The 27,554-nt window shown below is 38.0% G+C and overlaps 2 protein-coding genes and 1 pseudogene across 2 annotated transcripts in view; 1 reads left to right on the forward strand and 2 right to left on the reverse strand.

Annotated features, from left to right (window-relative positions):
• The window catches only part of LOC107719186 (putative E3 ubiquitin-protein ligase UNKL), a 16,894-nt gene extending 7,297 nt beyond the window's left edge, over positions 1-9,597 (forward strand). Inside the window, exons 4-14 of the mRNA XM_016526560.1 lie at positions 902-1,035; positions 1,175-1,310; positions 2,923-3,040; positions 3,146-3,230; positions 4,568-4,734; positions 5,125-5,313; positions 5,865-5,927; positions 7,766-7,943; positions 8,859-8,951; positions 9,050-9,283; positions 9,365-9,597. Of these exons, the coding sequence (XP_016382046.1) occupies positions 902-1,035; positions 1,175-1,310; positions 2,923-3,040; positions 3,146-3,230; positions 4,568-4,734; positions 5,125-5,313; positions 5,865-5,927; positions 7,766-7,943; positions 8,859-8,951; positions 9,050-9,283; positions 9,365-9,597 (1,630 nt within the window). The remainder of the gene's footprint in view (positions 1-901; positions 1,036-1,174; positions 1,311-2,922; positions 3,041-3,145; positions 3,231-4,567; positions 4,735-5,124; positions 5,314-5,864; positions 5,928-7,765; positions 7,944-8,858; positions 8,952-9,049; positions 9,284-9,364) is intronic.
• Positions 9,598-16,060: 6,463 nt separating this feature from the next.
• Positions 16,061-21,750, reverse strand: LOC107719187 (uncharacterized; annotated as a pseudogene).
• Positions 21,751-24,828: 3,078 nt separating this feature from the next.
• On the reverse strand, positions 24,829-27,278 carry LOC107719182 (insulin-like growth factor-binding protein complex acid labile subunit). Its single transcript, XM_016526558.1, has 2 exons — positions 27,201-27,278; positions 24,829-26,974 (listed from the first exon to the last, which is right to left on the reverse strand). The coding sequence occupies exon 2, from the start codon at positions 26,967-26,969 to the stop codon at positions 25,116-25,118; it is 1,854 nt and encodes a 617-aa protein (XP_016382044.1). The 5' UTR covers positions 26,970-26,974; positions 27,201-27,278; the 3' UTR covers positions 24,829-25,115.
• Positions 27,279-27,554: the final 276 nt, after the last annotated feature.

A 27,554-nucleotide genomic window follows, 5' to 3' on the forward strand; every position in this document is an offset into this window, starting at 1 on the left:
ATCATGTGACACTGAAGACTGGAGTAATGATGCTGAAAATACAGCCTTGCCATCACAGAAATGTACGTTTTAAAATTGATTACGATATAAAACGGCTATTTTAAATTGTGATAATATTTCACAATATGTTTTTTTTTTTTTTTTTTGGTCAAATAAATTCTAGGTGACCTTAAGAGACGAAAAAAAAACGTTAACAATTCTTATCAAGTGGTTACTGAATGGTAGTGTAGTTACAGTTTTGAATCATTTAATGTACATAGTTGAGAGGACTATTTGCATTTCTTCGAGTACAAGGGAAACTTACACTAAAGGGCATTAGTCGGAAAAGGAAGTTCTTTGGCTTGTGGCACTCAAATTCCTGTTTTTCAACGATGGGGGAAATTCTGCCAGGATTCCCAACCCCCAACTAGCGTAAAAACTGTGAATTCCAAAACAACAGCAGTTTGCGCTAGTCATTGTTTTGTTATGTCCGTTGCTTTCGGTTGCAAAACGCTTTTGTGGCTGCACAAGTTTTCAGCTGATTAGCACCATAGGTCTTTACATATGTATTCAGTTCATAAGAGAGCAGTCAGGGTGCTTATTAGAGGGTGCTTAACCTCATTTGCAAATATATACCGTATTTGTTGTTTTACTAACGACATCAATTACGCCTGCATTGACGAGCAGTCTGCACAACACAGCCGCGAACGGTTTGATTCTGGCCTGGAAATGTGGCTTACCAGAGATTAAATAACAAGAAATATGCCATCTCAGCAGTTGCCTAGCAACGTGTATGTGGAAATAGCTGTTACATCAAGAGCGGTCTTGGTTTTTTTTCCCCTTTTTTTCTTTACATCTGCCGTTCGGAGTTGGTGTTGGTCCTGTTGCATGGGTGGGCTGACTTGCATAATTATGTTCACAGAGAGATTCAGGCACAGGAAGCTCTGCAGAACGGCCAGTTGGGATCTGGGGAGGGAATTCCTGACCTGCAGCCGGGTGTGCTGGCCAGCCAGGCCATGATTGAGAAGACCTTGAATGAGGACCCACGCTGGCAAGGTGACACAAACCCTTCCCACACTAATGCAAGACCAGTATAAGAGACATAAAAAGAGGTTGATCAAGACTTCAGTAGTAACGGTTACAAAAATGACAATTAGGTCAACTTATCTTCAGTTTCTGTTCCCCTTTTCTGCAGACACCAATTTTGTTTTGGCCAACTATAAAACCGAGCAGTGCACCAAGCCTCCACGTCTATGCAGGCAGGGCTATGCCTGTCCCCACTATCACAACAGCAGAGATAGGAGAAGAAATCCCAGAAAGTTCAAATACAGGTGAGATGGGAACACTTCAGATTGCAAATATTCCCAAATAAAGCAGAAGTCGACTCACTGTGACACCTAAACACATTTGGGAAGTGGAAGTGATGTTATGTGGGAATATTTATTATTTGAAGACTTCAGATGCAAAAACCTCTAAGTCTGTCTGAGATTTTTTCTTTTAAATTAGCATTTTTATCAGTCGTCTTTGTTTAGGTTCAGTAATTTCACTTTAATGGCAAAGAAAAGGTTGTTAGTCAGTTATCGAATGTCTTATTTTCAAAAATGTCCAATGTTTTTTTCATAGGAGCCTGATGTAAATGGACTTTTTGCATCTGAAGTCTTCATTTGTAGATATTTTGTGTGCTTATTATTTGTTATATTGGTTGGTCACATCCAAAAAAAAAAAAAAAAAAGGAATGTTGGTTTCATTTCAGTGCATCACTATTTTATTTTAAACCTAAAACAGACTTGTGCCGGTATTAGGTAATGCGATATATACCGGTAATGAATATGCACAGAGCCGTCTAAAGCTGCAGGATTTGCCTCAGACATTTCATCAGATATATGCAGGGGTGCTTAAAGGGATGCGTGAAAACTGTGTCATGCTTTACTCATGCGCATGTTGTTCAAAACCCACTTGACCTTCTTTCTGTTGTTGAACACAAAAGCGGATGTTTCGAGGGGATGTTCATGCAGCGGTTTGCTGTACAATTAAAGTGAATGGATTTTAACATATACAAACAAAGCAAAAACTAACACATTTATTGTATGGAAGACAGTGGCTTGGACACTTCCAGAGAAGAAATACAGCTTTAGAGTGACATGAGCGTTAACAAATGACATGTTGGTGAGCAAATTTTCAGTTTTAAGCGAACAAACCTTTTTAGCAAGTCTAATATGCAGAGTTTTATGTTTGCATTTGAGCGAATTTTTATTTTTGAGTGAACAAACGTTTAAATGAGTTTGATATGCACAGTTTTATGTTTACAATTGAGCTAATTTTCATTTTGAGCAAAATTAACCCTTTAAATTAGTCTGAAATGTGCAGTTTTATGTTTACAATTGAGCAAATTTTCTTTTTTGAGCAAACAAACCTTTTAAACGAATCTGAAATTTGCCGTTTAATGTATGCGTTTAAGTGAATTAAAATTTTTGAGCGAACAAACCTCTAAATGAGTCTGATATGTGCAATTTTATGTTTGCATTTGAGCGAATTTTTGTGTTTGAGTGAACAAACCTTTTAAATAAGTCTGATATGTTCAGTTTTTGAATGAATTTTCATTTTTTGTGCGGACAAACCTTTTAAATAACTCTGATATATGTGACCTTGGACCACAAAACCAGTCATAAGGGTCAATTTGAAAATAAATAAGCTTTCCATTGATGTATGGTTTGTTATGATAGGACAATATTTGGCCAAGATACAACTTTTTGAAAATCTGGAATCTGAGGATACAAAAAAAATAAAAAATATTGAGAAAATCGCCTTTAAAGTTGTCCAAATGAAGTCCTTAGCAATGCATATTACTAATGATAATACATTTTTGATATATTTACAGTAGGAAATTTACACCGGCATATCACTAACCTAAAACTCAATCCCTGCTGTTGTATGTCTTGGCAGGTCGACGCCCTGCCCGAGTGTAAAGCATGGCGATGAATGGGGCGAGCCCTCCAAGTGTGAGAGTGGGGACAGCTGTCAGTACTGCCACTCTCGCACCGAGCAACAGTTCCACCCAGAGGTGAGAACAACACACCTTTACAACACTGAACTTGAGTGATTGACTTATAATTTATTTGATTTACTTTATTGTCATCATCTCACCAACTTCTGTCATTGTTTCAAGATTTACAAATCAACAAAATGCAACGACATGAGGCAAACTGGATACTGTCCAAGGGGTCCATTCTGTGCTTTTGCACATGTGGAAAGTAAGCATGTTTATAATGATGAACAATGTATTGTTGGCTATTGCTACAAATATACTTATGACTGGTTTTGTGGTCCAGGGTCACAATATTGTAAGAAAAAGTGATTAGGACGATGAAGATCTCGATGAAGACGTTTATTGCAGCATAGCAGTGACAAAGTACATGTAGTACCTTGGGTTCAACAGAGTGATTGATTGCAATGTGTTGAAGTTAAATACCTGAAGTGCAGTGAATTCATTGAGTTCATGTATGGCTATAAGATTATTCAAAATGAAACCCTAATCACGATATGGCAGTTTACCAAAACGCAAAGGCTGTAATTTAATTCAATAAATATATGCACTGCAGGTTTCAGAGTGAACAACAGCACTTGTTCTTTTTCACACGAACAGCTCATAATCTGGTGTTTTACGTGTCTGGCAGTGGCTTGATTCACAGTAAATGCTGCTCAACACAAACTCATCTCTGCATCTGCTCTTAGTTTGCTTTGCTTGTAACGTGCATTTGGGAGCGCAACATGAGCCAACCATCTTCCTAAACTTGTAATGAGAAGCTCTTATAAACTGGATGTTATCAACAAAAGAGAAGCTCCCTGTGGTTGTCTGCAAAAATAAAACCTTGGTGGTTTAACTTTTGAAAATAATAATAATAAAAAAAATGAAGACGACCATAAGTATTTGAATGGTAATGAAATGTAGCAGTTTTTAGAATCGTACTGTAAAATAAAATAATTAGTATTATAAATTAGGGAGGCACCGATATGAACATTTTGGCCAATGCTGATAACAATAATTCTTTATATTCGATAGCCGATTACCAACATATTGGCCGATAAATCTAAATCCAAAGTTTTACGTAATTTATGAGAGCCTGGTCACAAAAGTCTCACCATTAAAAGCCATGTCCTTCAACATAAATCAAACATATACCCTAACCCTAAGTTTTAAAATTAATTTTACACTCCTATGACCAACTTTCTTTATCAAAAAATAAAAAATAAATACCTTACAAAAAATATAATAATAATAATAAAAATTTGTTAAATAATGCAAACAAGTAATTGGATGACATATGTTTGAACCAAAATGCATGTGCCATGGATAAGTAAAACGGCATAGCCTCTGCATGGACAATAATGAAATAATTTTTTATTAAACCATATTGTGTAATAATAATAATAGTTACAAAAGCCAACCTGGAGCTTCTTTTTTTTAAAAAGTCTCCTTTAAATATCAAATCGCAATTTGATTCCCCTCATCAAATCGTGCAGCCCAAAGTTCATGACTCTAATGACTGTGTGTGTGTGTGTGTGTGTGTGTGTGTGTGTGTGTATGAAGGAATTCCTTCCGCAGAGGAGACCATGAGCACATTGCTCACAGCAATGCAGTCGGGTTCTCAGTCCAAGCTGGGCTCTCCGCAATATCCAGAGTGTCCAGTCAGCGAGTGGAGCGGCAACATGATTTCCATCACCAGCAGCGGCAGTAACAACGGCCAGACAGGAAGCGTATGTTTGCATTCACCTTCTCACACCTGTCCTTCATCTGTCTTACATCTGGGGTAGAGAAATGTCCTTTATTTAGGAAGCAGTTGATTGTTCTGTTGTTAGATCTACTGTTTTTCTCTTCATTTCTGCAGTGTTTCATTTTATTGACTTTGGCTGGCTTTGCATTCTTTTCTGCTTATTGCAGTCTGTGTTGAAAAGGGAGACTAACTCAAATTCAAATCAGGCCTTTATACTCAAATCCTTCTTGATTGACATTAGACCAAACATTTTTTTCTCTGTTATTGTGCGCTAAATCCTCTCACGTTTGGATCTACCTAATCAACAAAGAAAAATCACCTATTTGGCTCCAAAAACACATTTTTTAAGCTGATTTGTGCTTTTCTTCTTCAGGTTTCATGCACTAATAGTCCAACTGTAACACCAGGCTCAGGGAGCAACAGTTCTTTGTCCCCAATTGGACCCATCAGCAGGCCAAAATGCTTTACTAATGGTAGCTTTTGTTCAGAGTCCACCACGTCCAGTGTTTCCTCTCCGACGTCTAACTATCCCAAAGCTCCGGGTTTTGAACGGGAGGATCAGGTACACATGGTCGTTTTCTCTAGCCCTTACTAAAGGGACCTCCTGCAGGACTGCAGGCCTGACACACACTGCAAGCTTTCACTTTGATTTCTTTGCCTTTGGGTCATTTCATTTGTACTCACCACTTTTCGCTTGTGTGTTTTTAGTGGTTTGTTGCCAAATAGAAGCTACTTGTCTTTAGTTGTCAATACTCAGTTGTTGTTGTTGAAAAGCTTCACTTCAGTCTTTGAGATTGAGGGAGTGGCAACATTGTCTGCTTTGAAATGCATTACACGTGAACTTTTTTTGTTTATCATTCATGTGCTAAGTTCTGAAATAATTTTAATGTTGTAGTGATCGGAGAACAACACGCACATGACCACATTGTGGTAATCATAAAATATCAAAACTAAGCACGCTGTATGTTATACTGTCACAAACAACTTTAAAGGGCGTCGTACTTTTTTTTTTTTTTTCTTCTTTCTGAGCAGGTAGCAATTCCCGATATAATAGCAGCCCTGGTTGCCTTAACAACATCAGGTCACATGATAGGATGTATTATCTGATTTCAGGCAAAGAACCAGAAAAGCCTGTCTGGGGAAAATAATCAAAAGTTAATGGACCAAGACAAACAGGTAAAGCAACCTAGTCCTCACATTCATGCATTTTACAACCTTACAAGTAAGGATTGTATAAGATATAAAGTGATTGGAGCATTGGATCGTGTTACATTCCATGTTTTCATCCTCATTTCCAAGAAATCATATAATGTTACTTTTTTTTTTTTTTTTTTTTTTACATAGTGCCATAAAGTATGTATATATTTGCAGATGATTTTTGAAGTAACATTGTTCAAAATAGTATTGTTATTGTAAACTAAAACAATTTTTTTCATTCATTGAAATGATAAAATAAAATATAAATATTAGATGAAATACTTTTAAGGAAGATTTAAGGCAAGTTTTAAAGAAATATTGCCTTGGCAGCTAAGTAAACTAAATGAGTTTAAGTACTGTATTTTCTGGAAAGCCAGTCACACCTGACTATAAGGCGCACTGGGTCAAAACTATTCTTGAGATAAAAAATACAGATAAGTTGTACAAGTTTTTATTATTTTTATTTTATTATTATTACATTCAGACATAAATGTAAATGTAAAATGCCAGTAAATAAAATTAAACATTTACAAATATTATACATGCTATAAACGTGTATTTTATTTACCCTCAGTCTACAACACATCCTTCAAATGTGCCTGTATTCAGAACAGAACAGGAATGAAAAATATAAGGATAAAGCAAAAATAAATTATAGTGGCATTCATTATAAACCGCATGTTTTATACACGTCAAGCCTAAACGACATTATTTGATGCAATGTTGTAACTACTGGCGTGTGGAAAATGTGCTATACTAACAAAGTTAAGCTCACGTGCCTCTCTCATTTGGCACAAATCCAAATGTGTGCACTTTGTGCATATTTTGTGTACATTAATTGCGTTATATTAGTCACTTTGGAATATAACTTATATGCTGGAAAATAGGGTACTAACATTACTGAAACTGAAATAAAAATCAAATGTCAAAAGCACAAACTGCTAAAACTTTAATATTAAAATAAAAATTGAAAATATAACATTAAAAGCTAACTCAAAATATTAAAAAAGTACTATAATAGTATATGTAAATGATACTAAAATAACAGTGGAAAACACTCATTCAAAAACCCATTCAAATTCATTAAATTATTATTTTTTTTATTTGATTTTAAAATTCCTTTTGATATTTTTGGGGGCCATAGAGGCAGAAATTTCAACAGTTTGTCATACAACTGTCCTGAAATCATAATCAAGAAAAAAATCTGTTATTAATTTCTTTAAAAAATAAAACGACAAACCTGCTACACAGTGCTCCCTTGTTAAAGGGGTCATATGATGCTGCTAAAAAGAACAGTATTTTGTGTATTTGGTGTAATGAAATGTGTTTATGCGGTTTAAGGTTAAAAAAACATTATTTTCCACATACTGTACATTATTGTTTCTCCTCTATGCCCCGCCTTTCTGAAACGCGTCGATTTTTACAAAGCTCATCGGTCTGAAAAGCGAGGTGTGCTGTGATTGGCCAGCTATCCAGCGTGTTGAGATTGGCCGAATACCTCAAGCGTGAGACGGAAATATTACGCCCCTACCGTACTGTGATGCCCTGTCCGGCAGGAGCGATGAGACAAAAACATGAAAACCCATTATAAACGAGGCATTTGTAGCATCCAGTGGGGACATAATTACTTTGGAAAAACATTTTTCATTTATGCCTAAAATTTTTCAAAACTTTATGAAAGTAACATAAATATGAACAGTTCATTTCTAAGATCTTGTCGCTTAAGTTTTAAACTAGATTTTCAAAAGTTTCCTCCTCTTCCTTATTGTGGAAGTATTATTTGACATTGACTCGTGTCCCATTGCTTCCTTTCACAGGCTCATGGCAATGTGTTCTCAGTAGTGAACCCACTCGCGTCCAGCATAACATCAAGCATCACGTCCAGCTTGGCCTCCAGCATCGGATCTGACAGTTCGTCACCCACCACTTTATCAACCATGAATGCAAAAGCCACGCCTTTCTATCCAGGCAGCAATACTGTGGAGTCAGTAATAGGTAAGTCCTGCAGCGCTTTCATCTTAGAGCCGCCCAGCCGAACGCTACATCCAAGAGTAAAAGTACATGAGACAGACTCAGCCCAGATAAGGCAGTGCAGATAAATGCAGAGCGTTTAGTGAAGTGGAAGCTGTATTTGTGGCAATGCATTAGCCATAAGTCAGTGAGTCCACTAAAACTCACCAGCAGCAGCAGTGACTCAGCAGCACACAGCTAAATGGATGGTAAGTGCTTTTGCCTTCACGACTGCCTTTACGCAAATTTAACTTAAATATATGACTATTGCCCAAAAGCAGCCTTTGATGTATGGTTATTATAGACTGTGAGTGGATATGAATTGTATGCTGCAGGATGAATAACTGAATTATCAAGCCTTTTAATCACTGCTTTTTTAAATCAAAAAGTTTTTCTTTTGAAGTTTAACAAAACATCAAGTCAGAAAGAGCTTTATTACCAAGTATGTTTACACACACAAGGAATTTGACTTGACGACAGGAGCTTCCAGTGCAGAAGAAAATACATAATGCAAACATACATGATAGTGCAGACATACAAAGAAATAGCACAGTAGAGATGGATTATAACACTAATATAAGAAAAACAGAAACACAAGGAAACTTGACGACAGGAGCTTCCAGTGCAGAAGAAAATACATAATGCAAACATACATGATAGTGCAGACATACAAAGAAATAGCACAGTAGAGATGGATTATAACACTAATATAAGAAAAACAGAAAATTAAATAATGCACTATATACAGAAGTAGAAGTATAGATTTTTTTTTTAATTGTTTGTTTGAATGAATGAATGAATGAATTAGGAGCTTTATGTAATATTGTCTCTTTAAGTAGCTTGTGTTTCATATCCACTTTGCAAAGATACTAAATCGCAGACGATTTTTCTCGCTCTTAGGATCTGCACTTGACCTGAATTTTAGTGACATCAATGTTGCCTCCCTTGACAAAGAGCTAGAGGACCAAGACAACAATGGCCTTGGTTTAACAAGTAAGATTAATTGTTGTAGCTGTTGATTTCGGAGTGTGTTGTCTTGTATAAGGTATAGGATGCACTGCAGTTAATGTTCAAACTGTTTCTTCCCGTAGGACAGCGGTTATTAGGAGGCTCTGCTCCGGTCAATATTCCTGGCTCTCTAGCTCGGTCTTCCTCTCTGCATTCCTCATCCTCTCTTTCTGCCTCCCCGCTCAGCTCTCTGTCTCAATCCCTGTCCCAGTCTCTCCTCACTGGAATGGCCTCCCAGCAGAGCCAGCCACAGGCACCACCTGTTAAAGCCGAGCACGGCCTTCTAGGAACATCCACGTCTACGCAGAACTCCTTAGGTGGGAATTATTTTCCCAAACTTCATATCACGATCGCAGTCTTGTGAATATTTGAGTTGATGTAATGATGTTTTGGCTTAGGTCTGAATGGTGGAGCAGGGGGAATATGGGACTTTATGAGTGGCAGCTTCTCTCCCAGCCCTTCTCCAGTGTTCAGCAGCCTTACTTCCAGCACGGTCGGCTCCAGCAGTGCAGACATCGGCCGGCTCCTCCGAGAACTGGATGAAGCCAAGCGCAAGATAAAGCAATGGGAGGAGGCCTGGCACCAAGTCAAGCAGGTCAGATGTGCTGGCTTGCTTTTATGGGTCTTATGAGACGAGTGATGCTTCGAAGCCATTTATGGCGCTTTTCCACTGCACGGTACGGCTCGGTACGGTTCACTTTTTGGGGGGGTTTCCACTGGGTACAGTACCTGGCGCAGAGGAGAGGATCCAGCGAGAGCTTGATGGGGCAACGCGGAATGAAAAAGTTTTTTTAGGAGTCGCGGCAGTAGAGGCGGCGCAACTATAACGACACGTGAATAATCCCGCCCACTCTAAAGCGGTACTAAACTGCAGTGGAAACGCAAACCGAGCCAAACCGAGCCGTGCCGTGCCGTACCGAGCCGAGTCGTACCACGCAGTGGAAAAGCGCCATTAGTTTGTCCTGTAGGTCATCTCTGAGAGATTCATGCCTAGTTTTATTGTAGAAGACTTTTATTGTAGAGGCTGACACTGCTTTACTTTGCTAATTGAAGCTGTTATCTTGCAGTGACACTTCAAGCTATAGAGCGCTGTGGTGATGAGGTGTTTTTGTAGGCATCACCCTGGTTCCCTCAACAAAAAGCCAATAGGATTTTTCCATTGGCTGTTGGACCATTGTGGAAATTAAGATTTGTGGTTAATTAATGATTCTTACACGTTCTTCATCATGATAATCTTCACAAATGAACACAACTTCTATTAATTTTGGAGCCTTAATACAATTGCCAGACGTAAAAGTCTAAACGTTGACTATAAATGAACTACACTACGGTTGCATGACTTCAACATTACTACCACTTTGCCAAGTTTCTGAGTCCTTTTCTCTGAAAGTTTGAGTTAGAATAGGTTGCAAGGGTGTGATTATAAACGCAATGAGGCTGTGAAAGTCCACTTGTGAGTAGATGAGTTTACCTATTTGGTGTGATGACATTTAATGTCCCAGATAACTTCTATAATTATTATTATTATTATTATTATGCTTACGATTTCTAAATAGCATTTTTTTTGTGTTTCAGTATTTCATATAGTGATTCAATTGATTAGTTCCATTAGAATCTAATAAGTGGTGTTTGACTGATACAAATCAAGAACTTAAATGCAATACCTGTTTTGTACAAGCTAGATTATCCATTTTCATAAAGCATTAAAAGATTTTCCCTTGGTTATTGCTTTTGGCATTTATAGTCGGTTGGCCCTGATTTGACTGTTAGCAACAAAATCATCGGCCCGACGCCATTATTTCTACTAGCTGTGTGAAGAGGATTCGTTTCTTGTTAAAAGCACTTTGTTGACTTGGAAATTTGTCTGGAAATTTTTCTTGTAGAAAATGTGCTTTCAGCTGCTTTGTAGTTTTTTTTTTGTTGTTTTTTTCTTAGATTTATATATTTTTTCCCAAATACGCTAAAGTATGAAGCGTTTGTGTGTACTGTGAAAAACATAATAGAATATTTCATTTTTCTTACTGTTAAATCATGGTATAGTGTATATATCTTGTTAGTTTTCATATAAAATAGTACTAAATAGTAGTTATTATTACTTTCATTGTTACTTAAATTTTTCAATCAAATAAGTGCAAACTTTGAATGCATTTTAGGCATAACCAGCAGCTGTAATATCAGTAAGGCACATACTGTATGCTAAGGCATTTAGTAAATGGATTTCTCCATCTTATAGTGACTATTTAGATATACATTATGTAGTTGTTAGATGAGCACATGTGTTCTGAAGTCCTCAGCGACACAGTATTTATTTTTTATTTTTTGGACTTTAGCCTTTCAGATATGTTAGAACATATATCTGATTCCTGGCCACTCCCTCTTAAGTGCCTTGCCTTAAAAACATTTGAAGCATCTGTGAAGAGTTTAGGATTGTAGTAAAATACCCACAGCTTCCGCAACGTATGTATTTTTTCAGTAGTACCGTATTATCGGAGCATTTAGCGGCCCAATTCAGTACTAAAGTATTTCTGAGAGACTTCACCCTGGTCGGTGCCTGAGCTCTGAGGTTCAGCTGAAGATTCGATCCTTTTCCTTCATTAACGGTGGTGCTTTTTGGGTGCAGCTTCATTATCCTTAGAAATGTTGAATCATCCTTAGTTTAAATGTGTAGGGATATTCAAATCAGGAAATGTGTGCGTTTCTTTGATTGCAAAAACTAAACTGGCTCAGTACATTTCTGTTTATTGAAATGTGTAGAATTGTAGTGCTCTGTAGTGTTTACAGACAGAAATCATTGGTGTTTTTCGTATCCAAATTCGACAGTGTAATGTGCTTAGGTAATCTAATTGAAATGACCTGCTACTGTGTTATCTGAAACTTTTTTTTTTTCTTGTTCCTTTCATATTTACAGCAATGAGTTTGTGCGGTAAATTGTCAGGTACACAAAGGTGCAAGTTCTTTCTTTTTTCTTTCGAATTTGGGATAAACAGTTTACTTTAAAAGGGATGGTTATTGAGGATCTAATTGTCCAGACCCTCGTATTTTCTTTCAGCTTCACGAGGCGAAGACAGTGTGTGTGTATGTATGTGTGTATATATATATATATGATTTCTCTCTGCTTGCTTTCTTGCGTTCGTATCTTAATCCACAAGGTCTGTATGTAGCTGATGTTCTTGACTGATTTGGCACTGCGTGTGTCAGTGTGTAACTTTTGTTAACCAGCTGAAGCTCTAAATCACACTGCCAAATGTGTTTGTGTTGAGCAGACGTATCCAGTTGTTGGTCAGGCATCACAGTCGAGTATTCGAAAATATTTCTGCGCAATGCTTCAAACGCATTGACTTTGTGCTTCTCTTTTCTAGTCGTGTTCTTTTCCGTACGATGGGCGACATAGATAGGTTGAAATGGATCAAAGCAGCTCGGGATATTGTGAGGTTTCCAGCACTCAAGTGTTCAAGACTTTGTTGAGGGATTGGTTCCATTGTTTGGTTATTGGACCATAACGTAGGGTTTTGTTGAACTATAAAATGTGGTTGAAATGTTTGGGATTTCACACGACATTTATTTCTCAAACGAAGAGTGCGGTCAAATCAAATGTGGACTTTACTCAAATGAACCAAAGTGGTATTGTAGTTTATACTTGTTTCAAAGTTCAACTGAAGTGGTGTACAATTACTATGTCAGTTTTTCAATGTTTAATTTGACAGGACAACTATGCCAACTGCTTTTGCTGACAATATTAATGGACTGAATGCCCATTTTTGTAGTTTCTACCAAAGACCTTTACTATTCTTTGTTCTCTCTTCGATTTTATAACTGCATTTTCATTTTAACATTCTGAGGAAATAGTTAGAAATATGACCAAATCTAGTACCTTATTTACATAATATGTGCATTCAAAAAAATCATAATGAATCACAATTCTTTAGAAACTGAATATAAAGATTGTGGGGCTTTTTCTTCAATTTCTCAGTGAAGACGATAACATAGTATTGAATTGGCTGTAATCTACAGTGAAGGAATGTCATAGTAATGAATGAATATTTGTGTTAATATTCCTAAGTGGCCATATGGATTAGTGCTTATTTGAAGTATATATTACTTCTTTTTATACTACTAGTACTTGTTTCGTAAAATTCTGAAATCAGTTTTGAAACATTAGTTGTTGTGCACTACTTGTATGCTGTCAGGAATTTAAAAGAGTACTCGGCCCGTAAGGTGCTTTCTTTAGTTTCCATTTGACTGGTGTTTGTTTTTCTGTCTGTTTAGTTGGGATCTGAAGAATTTGGATATGAAATAAGAAATCTTCTAACTTTCTTTTTGAACCTTGAAGTCTAGTATTGTATTGTCAAATGTTGTCTACCATGGCTGTGTAGAACATATTTGATTGTGATGTACAATGGGTCCCTTGTTCATGCTAGTTGAAATGGCTGAGACAGACAGTGGGTTACATTTTATGAAAACTGTTCAAGTATCTACATTTCCTAGCCTTAAACTTCACTTTTTGGCCTAGTTACGTTTTCCTGTTATAGTAATAAATAAGAAAACAAAATTGTACAAAAGAAAAACATAGGCCTGCGCTTATATGTCTGATTTACAATCAGTCATTCTGCTTGATAATATTGTTAAGTCTTGTAAGGATCAAGTCTCTTTGGAACAAATTTGTGCCTTTAATAATAACACATTTTTGATTGAACAAATGGATAATTCTTTACTGAATTTTAGTGCCTTGAGGTATTTTAATCTGTATTTCTCAATGCACGAGAGGCCCATCACACACTTTTTACAGACCAGTGTATTAAAATAATTTTTAAAAACTGCTCTGCCATGCCTTTGACCATTTCGGTTTGAGTAATAAGTGATTATTATTCTGATAAAGAAACATTTATTGATGTTGAAAAGTCAGCATGATGCTGCATGTACACAGTGTCTACTGTCAGAGTAACAGTTAAGGTGTTTTGCAATAGTATTCTTTACCAAGGCTGTGTTCAAAGTAGCAGCTCATCTGAACCGTTCATGAAGTATGACAGAATTAAAGTGGAATTGATATAAAAACCTAGTCATTTTGAGTTTGGGCTTCCGACTGAATTTCTGTGTTAATGGTTTGCTTAACAGTGATTTTCTGTACAAAATGGCAGATAGTAATTATTTAGTCACATAAATCTAAACCACAGCATGATCTTACACACAAAGAGACCCCTGTCTGCATCAGCCATTTTAATACCAACTGTAATCTTTTAACAAAAATGACCATTTAATGTTGATGTAAGACCAGGCATCTGTAATTAAAGAAGCACCAAGGACTCTTTTGTTTAGCAATGTGTAAATTAATGTATTGGAAATTTTACCATAATGCTCTGCAGTGGAAATAATCATTGCTTTCTTTTTGCATTCTTGTGGATTTTTCTTTTATTCATTTGTTTGTTTTTCTAATTTTGTTCTCTATCAGTAGTGTGATTTATTGAACCTAAGGATTTATGCAATCTTGTATATACATATTACATATGAAACTGGTTAAATTTAGCAAACTAGCCAGGAGGAAAATACCTACTACAATAGTACACTTTTGTAAGAGGCTAAAATAATAATAATAATAAAAAAACAAACAAAAAAAATTGTCCGAATTTTGGAACCACTGTTCCCTATAATTAATGTTACGGTTAATCGAACATTAAATCCCTGAATATTGAATGTACCATTCAAATTACATATTAAATGGGTCACTGGAATAACATAGAGAACAATTAATCTATAATGATGTAGCACTAGTTTTGTGAATTGCGATACATTACGAATAAATTTATAAGTTAAACACAATTGCAGTTTTCAAGTTTGTGTATTTATCCATGTAACAATTTGATGGAAATATGAGATGTATTTTTCTCAGGGTTTTACAGGAGAACTGTAGAATAGAGAGGGATGTCCAATTTTCAAAGGAAACTGCAACTCACAGATTTATTAACTCAAAAGTCAAAATGAGGAAATCATTTATATTGCAAGGAAGAAACATATCCCTTATTTTGGTACAGTATGCATCAATATATAGAACAGCTTATATTCTAATTAGTGTTGAAATACTATACAATTTGCTGTCAGTATAATACTTTGTGTATGTGTTTTCAACACAAGACCTTAAACCATTTTACTGGGAGTTCTGTGTTTAAGTTATGGAGGCTTCTTTCTGGAATAGTTGTACGTTTTGATGGCCAGAGAGGTTTTTCATCACTAGAATTACTTAAGATGATATTATTTATAATGCATAATCTTTCTCTTGTAGTGTATCATTTAAAATTGTTAACACTTGTCTACACTACAGCAGTTATGCAATGGTTTACAGAATTCATGGAATTATTTTTGTCATCTTGGGAATTAAATAATTTTGATCTTTAACCTGCCTCGAGTGTTTTGTCTTCTTCTTTCCCTTCCTTCCCTACTCATGAACCATCAGTTACAGAGTAGACGAAGAACAGTTTGTCTTTTTGTTTAAGTTAGAATCCATTTAAGGAATACAATATGACTGTTCTTGAGTTAATATGCTACTTAAAGTGTTTATGGGCACTAGTAATATTAAGACAGTCTTTTCATTTCAGTGTGAAAACATGCCAGTAAGGTCTGTAATCACATTCATGTGAAAATATAAAAAGCGAAATATTTAGCACTAGGTACCTATAATGGAATAACTCCTGGTTATGGTGGTGCTACGCGGTGATGACTGTCAAGACAGAGATCATCGAAAAGGTAACAGCAATTTCACTGCCTGCAGATACAGAAAAGTAAAGTACACAAATAAAGGTTCTTTACTGGCATTGATGGTTCACGGAAACTTTGTATTACACAAAAGTACACTAAGAACTGTTTCTTTGGGTTCTTTAGGGAACCAAAAATGGTTCTAGGGCATCACAGCAAAACACCATTTTGCAACCATTATTTTTTTAAGAGTGTAAGATAAATGTTATTGTAGACTCGCCTTTCTTTCAGAGTTTGGGTGAATAAGTTGTAACTCTGTCTGTTGTCGTCATTGTAACTCTCTTTAGGTCCGGTCTCTCCCTGCAAATGCTGCAGAAGAAGATAAACAGATTAGAGTTACATATGCTTTGTACTACAGACTGCTGTAACCTTTTACTTCCATTTTAGCTTGGCTTGTACCTCTCGAGAATGATATTGAAACACGTGATGGCACTGTCTGCTTGCAAAGCAATGATAAGGCAGGGGCCCTCACGTAGAAGTGCTTCACCAGCAGAGGACCTCAGTAACTCGGATATATGTGCTGCCTTTGTTTCTCATCTGGTGTGCAGAGCCTTCCAGCCACCAGGTGGCAGCCTGTAAGCAGCTACTGCTGCAGTAGCTCTGAGTACAGAGGAGGCTGATTCTGCCGCAGGAGGTTGGAAGGTATCAGCAGGCAGGTGGTCTGACAAAGAGCACTGCGGACCAAAGGCCCTACTGGCACCAAAACACAAATAAATAACAACGGTTCCCATCCTCATTACAAAGGTCGCTCGCAGCTAGTAAAACATCAACAAGTTTTGGTTTATGTTTGTGTTGTTGGCTCAGTTTTCTGATGTGTTGATAGAGGGGTGAGGAAGTGGGAGAATCATGCCTTGCCTTGACCGAATCCTGAAGACAACTCGTCTTTGTCAGCAGTTCTAAGGGTGTGCAGCTGTTCACGGTCCAAACTAACTTCAGGATCGGAATGCAAGCAGGGTTTCTGAAATAAGACAGACGTTTGACTATAACACCAATGTAAGAACATAAATTTAGGGGAAGGAACGACAGGTTACAATACCTTCTCATGTCTCATAACTGAAGTTTCACTGCAGCACACACTAAGGACTTCATTTGGACAACTTTAAAGGCGATTTTCTCAATATTTTGATTTTTTTGCACCGTCAGATTCCAGCTTTTCAAATAGTTGTATCTTGGCCAAATAGTTGTCCTATCCTAACAAACCATATATCAATGGAAAGCTTATTTATTCAGCTTTCAGATGATGGATAAATCTCAATTTCGAAAAATTTACCCTTATGACTGGTTTTGTGGTCACATGTGAAGTCCTACTCAAGTGGATCAAAAATCAGTCTAAAATTAAGCTAATTTGTCTTGTTTGTACTATAACACATTTTCATTTAATAGCAATTAACATGGAATTAAGTGTCTGAAAACATTACATTCACTTTGCACTTAAGTATTATTTCCATAATTACTTTTTTTTTTTTTTTTTTTTTTTAAGTATGCTAAAATGTCCTTTTTTTACACAAGACACTAGAATGTGATTATTTGTTCTTTTTCGGATACTTAGAAAGAGGAGGACAGAGTGACCTGTTGCTCTGGTGGATGAATCAGTGCATTTGCCACGCTCGAGTCCAGCAGAAGCACACGTAAGCCCACTAGAGTATATCCGATTCTGTTTGATTGCGGTGAGAATTTTACCAAAGCGGTGTCTCCAGGCTCCAGGCTTGAACAGAGCTAGAGTCAAAAGTGGTTCTGGGCCTGTAGAGTACAGAGGGAGGAAGTTCAGAGAAAAGGCCATGAAAAAGCTCAGAGAAGAACATGTTCTGAGAAGACATCACTTACCCACTGTCATGTAACTGTAAAGCGACTGACTTCTGAGACCTGAGGGTTGTCAGAGATTGACAGTCAGTTCCCAGAGCGCCTGGGGGTAGGTTGGGGGTATACTTTGGCTTGGATCTGTACATACCAGGAATGTCAATGTGATGAGGCAGTAAGAATTTCAATAATGGACGACTAGTGTGATCTGAAGACGAAGGGATTTTAGATTAAGCAAACCACTTAAGGATCATCCTTACAAAACTGGTATTATCTACTTAAATCCTCACCAGGGACCAATCCTGCCTCAGAGAAGAAGAGGCAGGTCTGTCTGAAAGCTGTCTCAGGTGTGGGGCACATCAATACATGGAGGTTTCCTGGGTAATTTTGTGGTAAAAGTCTACGTAGGGTGATGAATGCCCTCACCCTCCTCAGAGCCATGACCATGCAGGGCAGGAGTGGATGTCAAGCTCTGCACACTGCTCTGCCACACTTTTTCTCCGATCTCAAAACGGACTCAACTCTTGTGCCTGCTGCTGAGACAGCTTGGGCTCCCACTTTAGTGCCAGCAGCTCAAATCCCTCGTGTCCTGTTTGTACAAGACAAGGTAGATTTGGTTGTGTAACTTACAGTGGTTTACTCAACCAAGAATACAGGTATATTTGTGAAGGTATAGTTTTTAGGTCAGGAATGCTCCAATCCTGTTCCTGGAGGGCCACTTTCATGAAGAGTTCAACTCCAATACACATGCCTGGTTGTTTCTAGTAATCCTGAAGAGCTTGATTTGTTAATTCGGAGCTAAACGCTGCTGGAAGGTGGCACTCCGGGAGCAGGATTGTAAACCTCTGATTTAGGTACCTGCTGCATCTCCCTTGAGAACCTTATGAAGAAAGTCCATTTCTTTCTCGACAATGTTTTGACCAGTCAGTGTGAGAACCACCACCTGCTCTGCATCTGGACAAGAAGGATATGCGTGTTTGGACAAGACCATGTGGCTACACTCTGGCACTGTCCACATGCACCCACCTGTTAGGACATATCATATACTTGTCAAAAATGCTCAGATGGTAAGTGGACAAATCATGAAAATGCAAAGTAATGTATTTACTCAGAACATTGTGGTGGTTTTTAGAGTAGGGAACAGTGTGAAAGCAGACATGTGGACCCAGAACATCTGTGAATCTTGTACGGATTGATCCAATAAGGCCTTGTGTAGCAAGCTCATTCATCAGACCTTCATCAGGCAAAGACACAGGACACTTAATGCTTGGAGCACCTTAGTACAGCTTCACGTACAGTAAGTGGCTGGCACGATGTATGCTATCCAGATGCTCTACCTATCGGCAGTCTGGAGCAGTGTTTAACTGCACTTTCTCTCCTCATGAGCAGCACTAGGCAATGAGAGGACAGCTCAACCTGTTCTCCAGCCAGAAACACTGTAGGAGCATGACAGAACACTGCTACCTAACGGAAACAGACAGAATTTCCAGACAAATGCAATCAGCATCAATGTCATGGTAGTGTCCCACTCTCAGTTTCAATATATTTCTGTACATGTACAGGCTCACTGTTGGGTTTATTCACCTGCTTTGCGGTGAGTCCCAGAGATTGAGCTTGTTTCCTGGAGATCTGCACTCTTTGAAGTCCCAATCGACTGAAGCCTGTTTTTGCACATGCAGATAAGTCGTCACCTTTCACTGTGGCACACAAACTTGCTGGAGAAGAGGTCAGAAGATGGGAACAACTGACTCCTTGGTCACCAGAGTCCTGGGTCCTGTTAACAGAGTCAGCAGGTAGCTCAAAGGAATAGTTCACCAAAAAATGGAAAATTAGTCATCATTTACTCATGTTGTTCCAAATTGTATGACTTTTATTCTATGAAACACAAAATAAGATTGATGATGAATTTTAAATTTAAAACTATATTTGGTTTAATCCATTGATTGTTTTTGATTTGAGAGTGAATAAAGGCTTAAATTTCAATCTGTTTATCATACAAAGTGACTGTCACTTCAAAAAGCTTAGAACCTGTTTGAATTTTATGGATTAATTTCATGCTTGTTCGGCTCTCATTGACTTTCATAATGTGAACAAAAGCAGCTGAACAGTTCTTTGTATATCTTCTTTGTATTTAGTATTTGAAGACGATCGTAGAAGTACAACGAGTGTGAGTAAACAATGATGACCCAATTTGGGAAGTATTACAATTTGAATACTAACGTTGACAGGCTGTTTTTTGCTATTCTACACCCAAACCACAAGCAGAGGCCCAGATGCGCAAGACTGACAAGATGGGTTGAGTAGAGCAGGGGTTGGTCTTGACTGTGACGGTACAGGGCGTTGATGAATGCTGGATCTGTCCGCCTTGCCAGCTGGGGGTCTGATGGCCCTATGATCTCCTGACACTGAGTTAGCGTGAGGACCCCGGAAAGCCATGATAAGCACTGGCTGATGAGAATGCTCCCCTTCATGCATAACTGACTTGCTGACTAGAAGACAGGATATGTATTAACCCATGCAATTTGTATACATGTTGTGTAATTATGGTGGGAGATGATACAGTATGTACCTGCAAAGTTTGTCAGCAGCTCTTGGGGCGGATAGAGGAAGCGGATACCACATACATCTAGACTTGATCTCCACATAAGTTCAAGTGTGTGATGCATTGCCAATGGGTTAAGAAACAGTGCCCTGCCTATCAGAACAAGTGCCGTCTGAAAAAAAATAAATAAATAACCATAAGATAAGAAACTGTTCACTGAAAGATATAATACCATTTATGAAAGACTCTTTTACCTCAGTATGACACTCTTGAGAAATTGTGGCTTCTGCGCTTTTAAATTTTTGGTCTGTTTCCAGAGTTTGCCAGTAGAATCCTGGGATCATACTAAAGACCTTTTCAACAGCCTGAAACAAAGTGCTTTAAAGATTTGGATCAAAACGTCTGAATCACAGTAAACATAATGGATACACAAGTCATATCAAACCTCTCGATTTGGGTTGACAGAGACGAAGCAGTACAGGCAGGATGAGGACAAGTGGACATGGGTAGGATAAGCCTGTTCCTCCAGCAAATGATTAAGCTGAGGTACCCAGAATGCAATGGTCTTCAATGGCGTCTGTGCAAAGAACTTGCAAACTCGTCTGTAAAACATGCTCTCGTCGCTATCCACCTTCTTCATCTATGAGCAAAAATATTCAAATATAAACGTAAATATTAGTCTATTAAGACTATTTTGTTTAAATAATGGTTGTTCTTTTTTTTTTCAACATTTTCTGTGCGTTTTAGTGGGAAATCTGCAAAAGCCACTTTCACTAGTAGCTGAAAGCATTATTAAATTAGCTAAATGTGTAGAACCCACCCTGGAATTTCTACAGCCAGTTTGACCATCCTCAAGAGGCATGGCACAGATGTACAAGGCCAAGCCATCTTCCTTATAAAACTGCTGCAGCCCAGCCACCCAGAAAGGGGCATCAAGCTTGTTGCCTGTTCTCCCACAGGTTTTGGGATCAGTCTATCACAGAGCAGTTAACAAAAAGATGAAATGTAGTATAAAATGTCAAATATTTTCCACTGCCAAAGATTACGGTATTTCTGTGCAAACTAACAGACACACCAAAGACATGAACCATGCTATGAGTGCATTGTAAACATGTGATTTGATCAAGACTGAATCTACTGTCTGTGTTTTTCTCTGCGTTCATCCAGCCACCACCCCAGGACTAGATAAAGGCACAGTCAGCAGCAAACACTCCTTCATCTGTAGATCTGGAGGTAGAAAGAAGGTAGGATGCTTCCTAAGGGAAGTGAGTAGAGCAGTGTTCAATTTATCTTATTTCATAAACAGCCAATAACTCACAGGCTCATAAAGAACGTCAGTCCTCTCAGCAGCTTCCTCCAAGTTATTAGCAGAATATTGAGGTCTGAATGCTTGCAAGAACCATCTGATTTTATGACTGTGTTGCTCTCTGTATCCATACAGTTATTACATTAGGTTATGCATGTTGCTGTGAGTGAAGAAAATGTCAGTATACTTTGTACCTTTGCTTGTTTTGAGCAGCTGGAATGTGCGAAGATGGAGACACTCTGTTTATGTTGGTCACAGTAGAACAGCAGACATTGACCTGCTGAACACCAGGTTCACTGCAGCTAGTTTCAGAATCATGAAGCTGGTTTTCCTTTATACTTTTCCCTGAAGAGTTTTTCTGCTTATCCTCAGCAAAATCTTGTGGATTTCTCCAGCTCATCTCTAACATACTTTGTTTGACCTTATGTTTTGGAGTAATAAACTCTTCCCAGAAAATTCTCTAGAAATTAAAAATAAACGCAATATAACTGAGGTTATAAGTTTTGATGGCTTTTAAAGTAGAGTACATTTTATCAGCCATTCATTATTTGGAATATAAATGTTTTTTTTTTTCCAGAGTATTGAGTGTAATGTATTAATTATTATTTATTATTATTCTCAGCATATATTTAAAACTTGTGCTTTATTAATTAATATTTTATGTTAGAATAGATGTGTTATGTGATAGTAGAGAAGTATGTGTTATCTTACCTTTTCTGTCCATTTGCTCTTGCATTTGTGTTAGACGTCTTGTTAGTGGAGCTCATTTTCTTGTCCGGGTGTGCAGGACTTATGACACTGTTACTCTGGCTAATGACCGATTGTTTTGTTTGAAATGCATTGTTGCGCAAATCAGTATATATGGTAGGAGAGTCTTGATTGTGTTGTAATTGTGCTGAGTCTTAGAGTTTGTACTTGACTAACTGGGGCCCAGGTCAGGAAGCAGACAGACTGGCTAAACCAACCGTCTGCTAGCCGCCTCACGTCACAGAAATCAGTTAATTCTCAGCACATAGAGACTCTTTCACCTAGATATCACACTATAGAGATTGTGTCTATTCCCCGAACTAGAAAATACAAAAAACGTCCAAACCAAATTAAGAGTAACAATTTAATTGATGTTCAACAAATAAAAAACAGATGCAATATGGATAAACAAATGATAAAGCTTGGCCCCTTTAAAGTCTGTCTCATTCATCAGTATCCCAGTACATCTGGGAAAAATCACAAACACATTTAACCTGCAGTACAGGAATCTGTAAACATGAGAATATACACTACTGTTCAAATGCTATGAGTACATTGCATTCTGTTTTATGCAGCACTTTTTCATTCATTGATTCTTCTGTTTTGTGAGCCACAGGAAGCTGAGGATTAGAGTCACCTTTTTTCAGTCCAGAAAGTGAATGACTGTGATACAGATTCTCTCTCTCTCTCTCTCTCTCTCTCTCTCTCACACACACACACACACACACCTCAAATTTGGGACTCTCCATGTTCATGCCGCTTCCTTTTGGTGAATATCTGGTGGTCGCTGAAGGACAGATATCTCTCCTTCATTGTCTGACTGTAGAGTTAAATGTGAACTTCAGCTGTGTGTTTATTTTAGTTAGTCCACCAGTATTGCAAAGCTTGTGAGATTTAAGATCATAACTCACCTGAACCTCACTGACTTGCTCAAAAATAATCATTACAACTATAAACACTGTTAATATAACGATTAAAAAAAGACATCTGTGAAGGAGTATCATCAGAGAACAGTAGTTTGAACTTACTGATGACAAGTCAGAGTCGAGGGATGGTATCTTGGAAATAATGTCGTCTAGATGCAAATTCTTCTGCATTTCTGAATGTATTTGGCAGGTGCGTATTTTCCCTCTCAATATACTGTAGTAAACAGCAGCTGCATGTTGACTCTAAATGGGTTTGACGTTCAGACGCCAACGAGCAAAACTGTAGTTGTCATGGCGACCGCAGGAGCTGCAGACACCGCTTTGTTGACACCGTGCTTGTTTGTATCGTTTCTGTCACGTAGATGTTTTGGCGCGAAACTTGCTAATCGAGTTCTTGCTGTTGATTTATTAATATTATTATTATTATTATTTAAAACAAACAAATATCGTTTTTTTTTTCTTTTTTAAGATTTTTTTTAAAATAGGAAAATCCATCATACGATTTAGTGAAATAAACATAATTGTTTGCGTGAAAATTACACACACACACACACACACACACACACTGTTACTCATGATTGTTGTGACCGATCTCTATACAGCCCCTTTTGATAAACCTTTGATAAAGTATACAAATACGAAGGAAACAACGCTGTCTGCCATGAGCGAAATATGAGATGTGATGTGTGACAAAAATAAATAAATATAATTTGTGATATGTGCTATCTGCTATGTCGGGTATTTAGGATACATGCTATGGCATAGCAAAATAAAAAAAGTAGGGCCTAATGTGGTGGAAAGACACAGGAGTGAATGACCCTTTAGAAGAAGAAAAAAAAAAATTCTTCAGAACTGCAACATTCTAAAATAATTCAACTGGAAACACTGTAGTAGGTTATTTGGGTTACATAGGGGTAATTTGGGGGACTTAAAGGGGGTACAATGCTGTTTCATGCATTCAGAGTTGTTTACAGTGTTAAAGAGTTGGATTCTCATGCTGAGCATGGACAAAGTTTCAAAAAACAATTTGGACGTATGACGCAGTATTTATGTGCCAAAAATCGTACTTCCGGGTTCATACAAGTTTTGGAGAGTTTTTTTCGATCGTGGCTCTTCATGACGTAGACGAGGGTGGAACTCCTTATTTGGGCGTTTCTCCCGGAAGAACGCGCCCGCGCACACATCGACCAGAGTGAGAGCGAGATCGCCGCTTCATATGGCTGCAGCGCTGCACGGGACTTGCTCGGGAAGAATGTCTCCAATCCAAAGAAGTGTGTTTTTGGTTGTAAGGGAAAGATAACTTTGTTCAGCTTCCTAAAGAACCCAGCGTAAAGTAAATGCCTCCTTTAAGTTAAGTAAAGTTACACTGCAATTTGGAATGACTAATTTATATTTAAATAAGTAATTGTTCATTTTAGATCATTGTTGTTCTGAAGAAGTGGTCTACAAATACGAAATTGACTACTGATTGTAACCTGAAGATGTTGCTCAGCAGGTCTTTGGACTTAGAGCAAGGATCGATATTATGTACATATATCCATATTTGGGTTTGGTTTATCAGACTGAGCATTTGCACAATGTCCTTCTTCATGTTTATATAGTGACCATAAACAAACAAATTTTGTTTGATTTTGATGGAAGCTGGATGTACTAAAAAAAATCAAGGCATAATACTTTATAAAGTCACTTTTGATACTTGTTTGTACAACTGTTGCTTTTTTTCACATATTTAAAGAACATCTTCTACACGTTCATGTCTTAGAGTAGATTTTTTTGCAAAATATATTTATTAAAATATCACCTTTTTACCACCTTACAGTTGTGTAGCCTTTATTTAAATTTATTTCAAAAATATATATTTACCTGAATATATCAGCACAATTGATCATCAAATAACATTGTTATTTTTACATGGCTTGGATTAAGAATGGCAGCCTATCATGCATCTTTTTAAGATCTTTTCACAAAAGAAGATATTTCTTGAGATAAATAAAAGTCATGAATTGAAGCTCTGACATATGGATTTGAATTACAATCGCAGAATAGAAAAAGTAATCTGTACTGTAGCAGAATTAATATTTTTATATTTAACAGTCCCGAAAATGTTCACTGCCGATGTTTCGCAGATCAAGTCCAAAAACGCTGAGTGGGCTGGCACATGTGATGTTATTGTATATTGTGACAAGTGTATGGGGCTCCTCACCTTCCCCAAGCATTTCAACCTGCAGCGGAACCACCTGTGGCTTCTGCAGAATGAAATCTCGAAAGGGTTTAGCACTACAGTCACATTTCCAGTTGTTACCTGAGAGCCAGAGCTGATCCAAGGTATCAGGTATAGAAGCTGGGAGGTTGATCAGTACATTGTCTTTCAGGTTTAAGTAGCGCAAACGTGGCAGTATGTATATAGTTGCATTAAGTATAAACTCCATCCTGTTTTCAGAAAGATCCAGCCAAGACAGGTGTTGCAGAGGCAGTAAAGCCTCAGCAGGAAGATTGCGAAGTAAGTTGCCTGACAGCAGCAGGTAATCAAGGTTCTTCAGGCCATAAAATGTGTGGGAGCTGATGGATGTTAATCGGTTGAACCTTAGATCAAGCTGTTGCAGCCCTTGTAGTTCCACAAAACTCTGACGCTCAAGCACAGAGATGTTGTTGTGTTGTAGGAAAAGGCGACGAAGACCTGTTAGACCACCGAAACTTTGGGCTGAGACTTTTGTCAGACAGCTTCTATCAAGATGAATACTGTGGAGCTTTGACAGACCCTTGAAGACTTGATCCGGTAGGCTGTGGAAACAGCTGCCAGTAAGTTTTATCACAGCAAGGTGATTCAGGCCCATAAATGTGCCCATGCGTGCCTCTTGTAGCCGGTTGTTCTCCAAGTTCAACACCTCTAGATGACCCAGCCCTTCAAAAACTCTCACTCCCAAGGCTCGAATCTGGTTGTGGCAAAGGCAGAGTTCCTCAAGATACTGCAGGTCACGAAAAGTCCCGGGTCTTAGGCTACCAATTGAGTTATTTGACAGGCGAAGCACATGTAGGCTGTGCAGACCGAGGAAAGTTTCATCGTGAAGTACAGATAGACGATTTTTGCTGAGGTCCAACCATCTCAAAGATTTCATGCCTACAAATGCCCTAGGTGCCACGGTCACTATCTGGTTTTGGGCCAGATAAAGCTTCTGCAGCTTTGGTAGTTTCAGAAACACATTTGCCTTGATAACTTTCAGATAGTTTCCTGTTAGGTCCAATTCTTTGAGCTCAGACAGACCCTGAAATAGCTGTGGTTGGAGATATGCCAGGCGATTCCCAGCGAGAACCAACTCTCGTAATCCGTGCAGGTCCTGGAACCCCGTCTCAGGCAGGACAGACAGTGAATTCCATCCGAGGTTCAACAACCACATGTGGCTGAGTCCTGCGAACAACTTGTCATCTATTCGAGACAGCTGGTTATTGTTGAGACTGAGAGATGCAAGGTTGGGTGTGCCCTGAAAGACTATGCCAGGTAATGAACGGATATTGTTCCTCTCAAGGTGCAGGTGAGCAAGGGAATTCAGACCTCTAAAGACATGGCCATCGAGGGATACCAGCAAGCTGCTCTGTAGGTTCAGGAACTCCAGATTGGACAGCTTTTCGAAAGCAGCCGCTGGTAAGTTAGTAAACAGGTTTCCATCCAGCCACAGGGAGCGTGTAGATAGAGGGATGTCGGAGGGAACCTGGGTGAAGTTACGTGTGCTGCAGTAGACGTTGAGCTCTAAGCTGTAGTCATCTTGGATACAGGAGCATCCCTTTGAGCAAGGCTCACTTTTTTGGCCATTGGGTTCCTCTGAGGGCTTTGAATCTACTGAGAGTCTCGGCTGCTCTGAAGGTCTGGCTTCCTCTTTGTTGGGGTCTGCCAGCACTGCTGATGTCCCCAGTGTGTACAACAATAGCAGTAAAAAGTGGTTCATTCCAACTAAGAGACAATGATCAAAATGTCAACATTAAACACTTGCAAAGCAACAAATTTATATACTTTTCTTAACAGCTGTCAAATTTGTGACATTCAGATTATCATGTCGTAATTATCAATTCGGAATTCCATAAGTATGCTCTGAACATCTCTGTAAAAACAGGTACAGATTTTTTAAAAACGATCGATTTGATTCTTTTCAAATGAGAAATTTTGGATTTGACTCTACCGTTTTATTGTGGCAGCGGTCCAGCAGGCGTTCACTAGAAGAGTGGCATGTGTGTAACAGATCTGAACCACCTCTGCCCCTATATATCACCTCGGAAAAGACACACAGTGTTCTCTGCAGAATTAACCTCTTCATTTCTGCTGTTTTCATTTTCAGTTTGCTGCTGTTTGCAGTTTTTACATCTGACCATCAAATTAATTCTAGCAAAAGATTGTTATAATTACTATAATTTTTTGTTACCTTTAATAAATGTTTATTGAGAGACATTATATGAATATGTATGAAAATATATTTATTTGTAGAAATAGTATCTTAGTGGAGATGTTGAAATTTTTTTTTTACTAATTGAACTCT

The sequence above is a fragment of the Sinocyclocheilus rhinocerous genome, unplaced genomic scaffold (assembly GCF_001515625.1).
Source record: "Sinocyclocheilus rhinocerous isolate Xijiao unplaced genomic scaffold, SAMN03320098_v1.1 scaffold2982, whole genome shotgun sequence".
In the NCBI taxonomy this organism is placed as follows: domain Eukaryota; kingdom Metazoa; phylum Chordata; class Actinopteri; order Cypriniformes; family Cyprinidae; genus Sinocyclocheilus; species Sinocyclocheilus rhinocerous.

Bases quoted from the DNA above. Each gene is read 5' to 3' on its own strand.
- LOC107719182 (XM_016526558.1), bottom strand. From the start codon at position 26,969: ATGAACCACTTTTTACTGCTATTGTTGTACACACTGGGGACATCAGCA.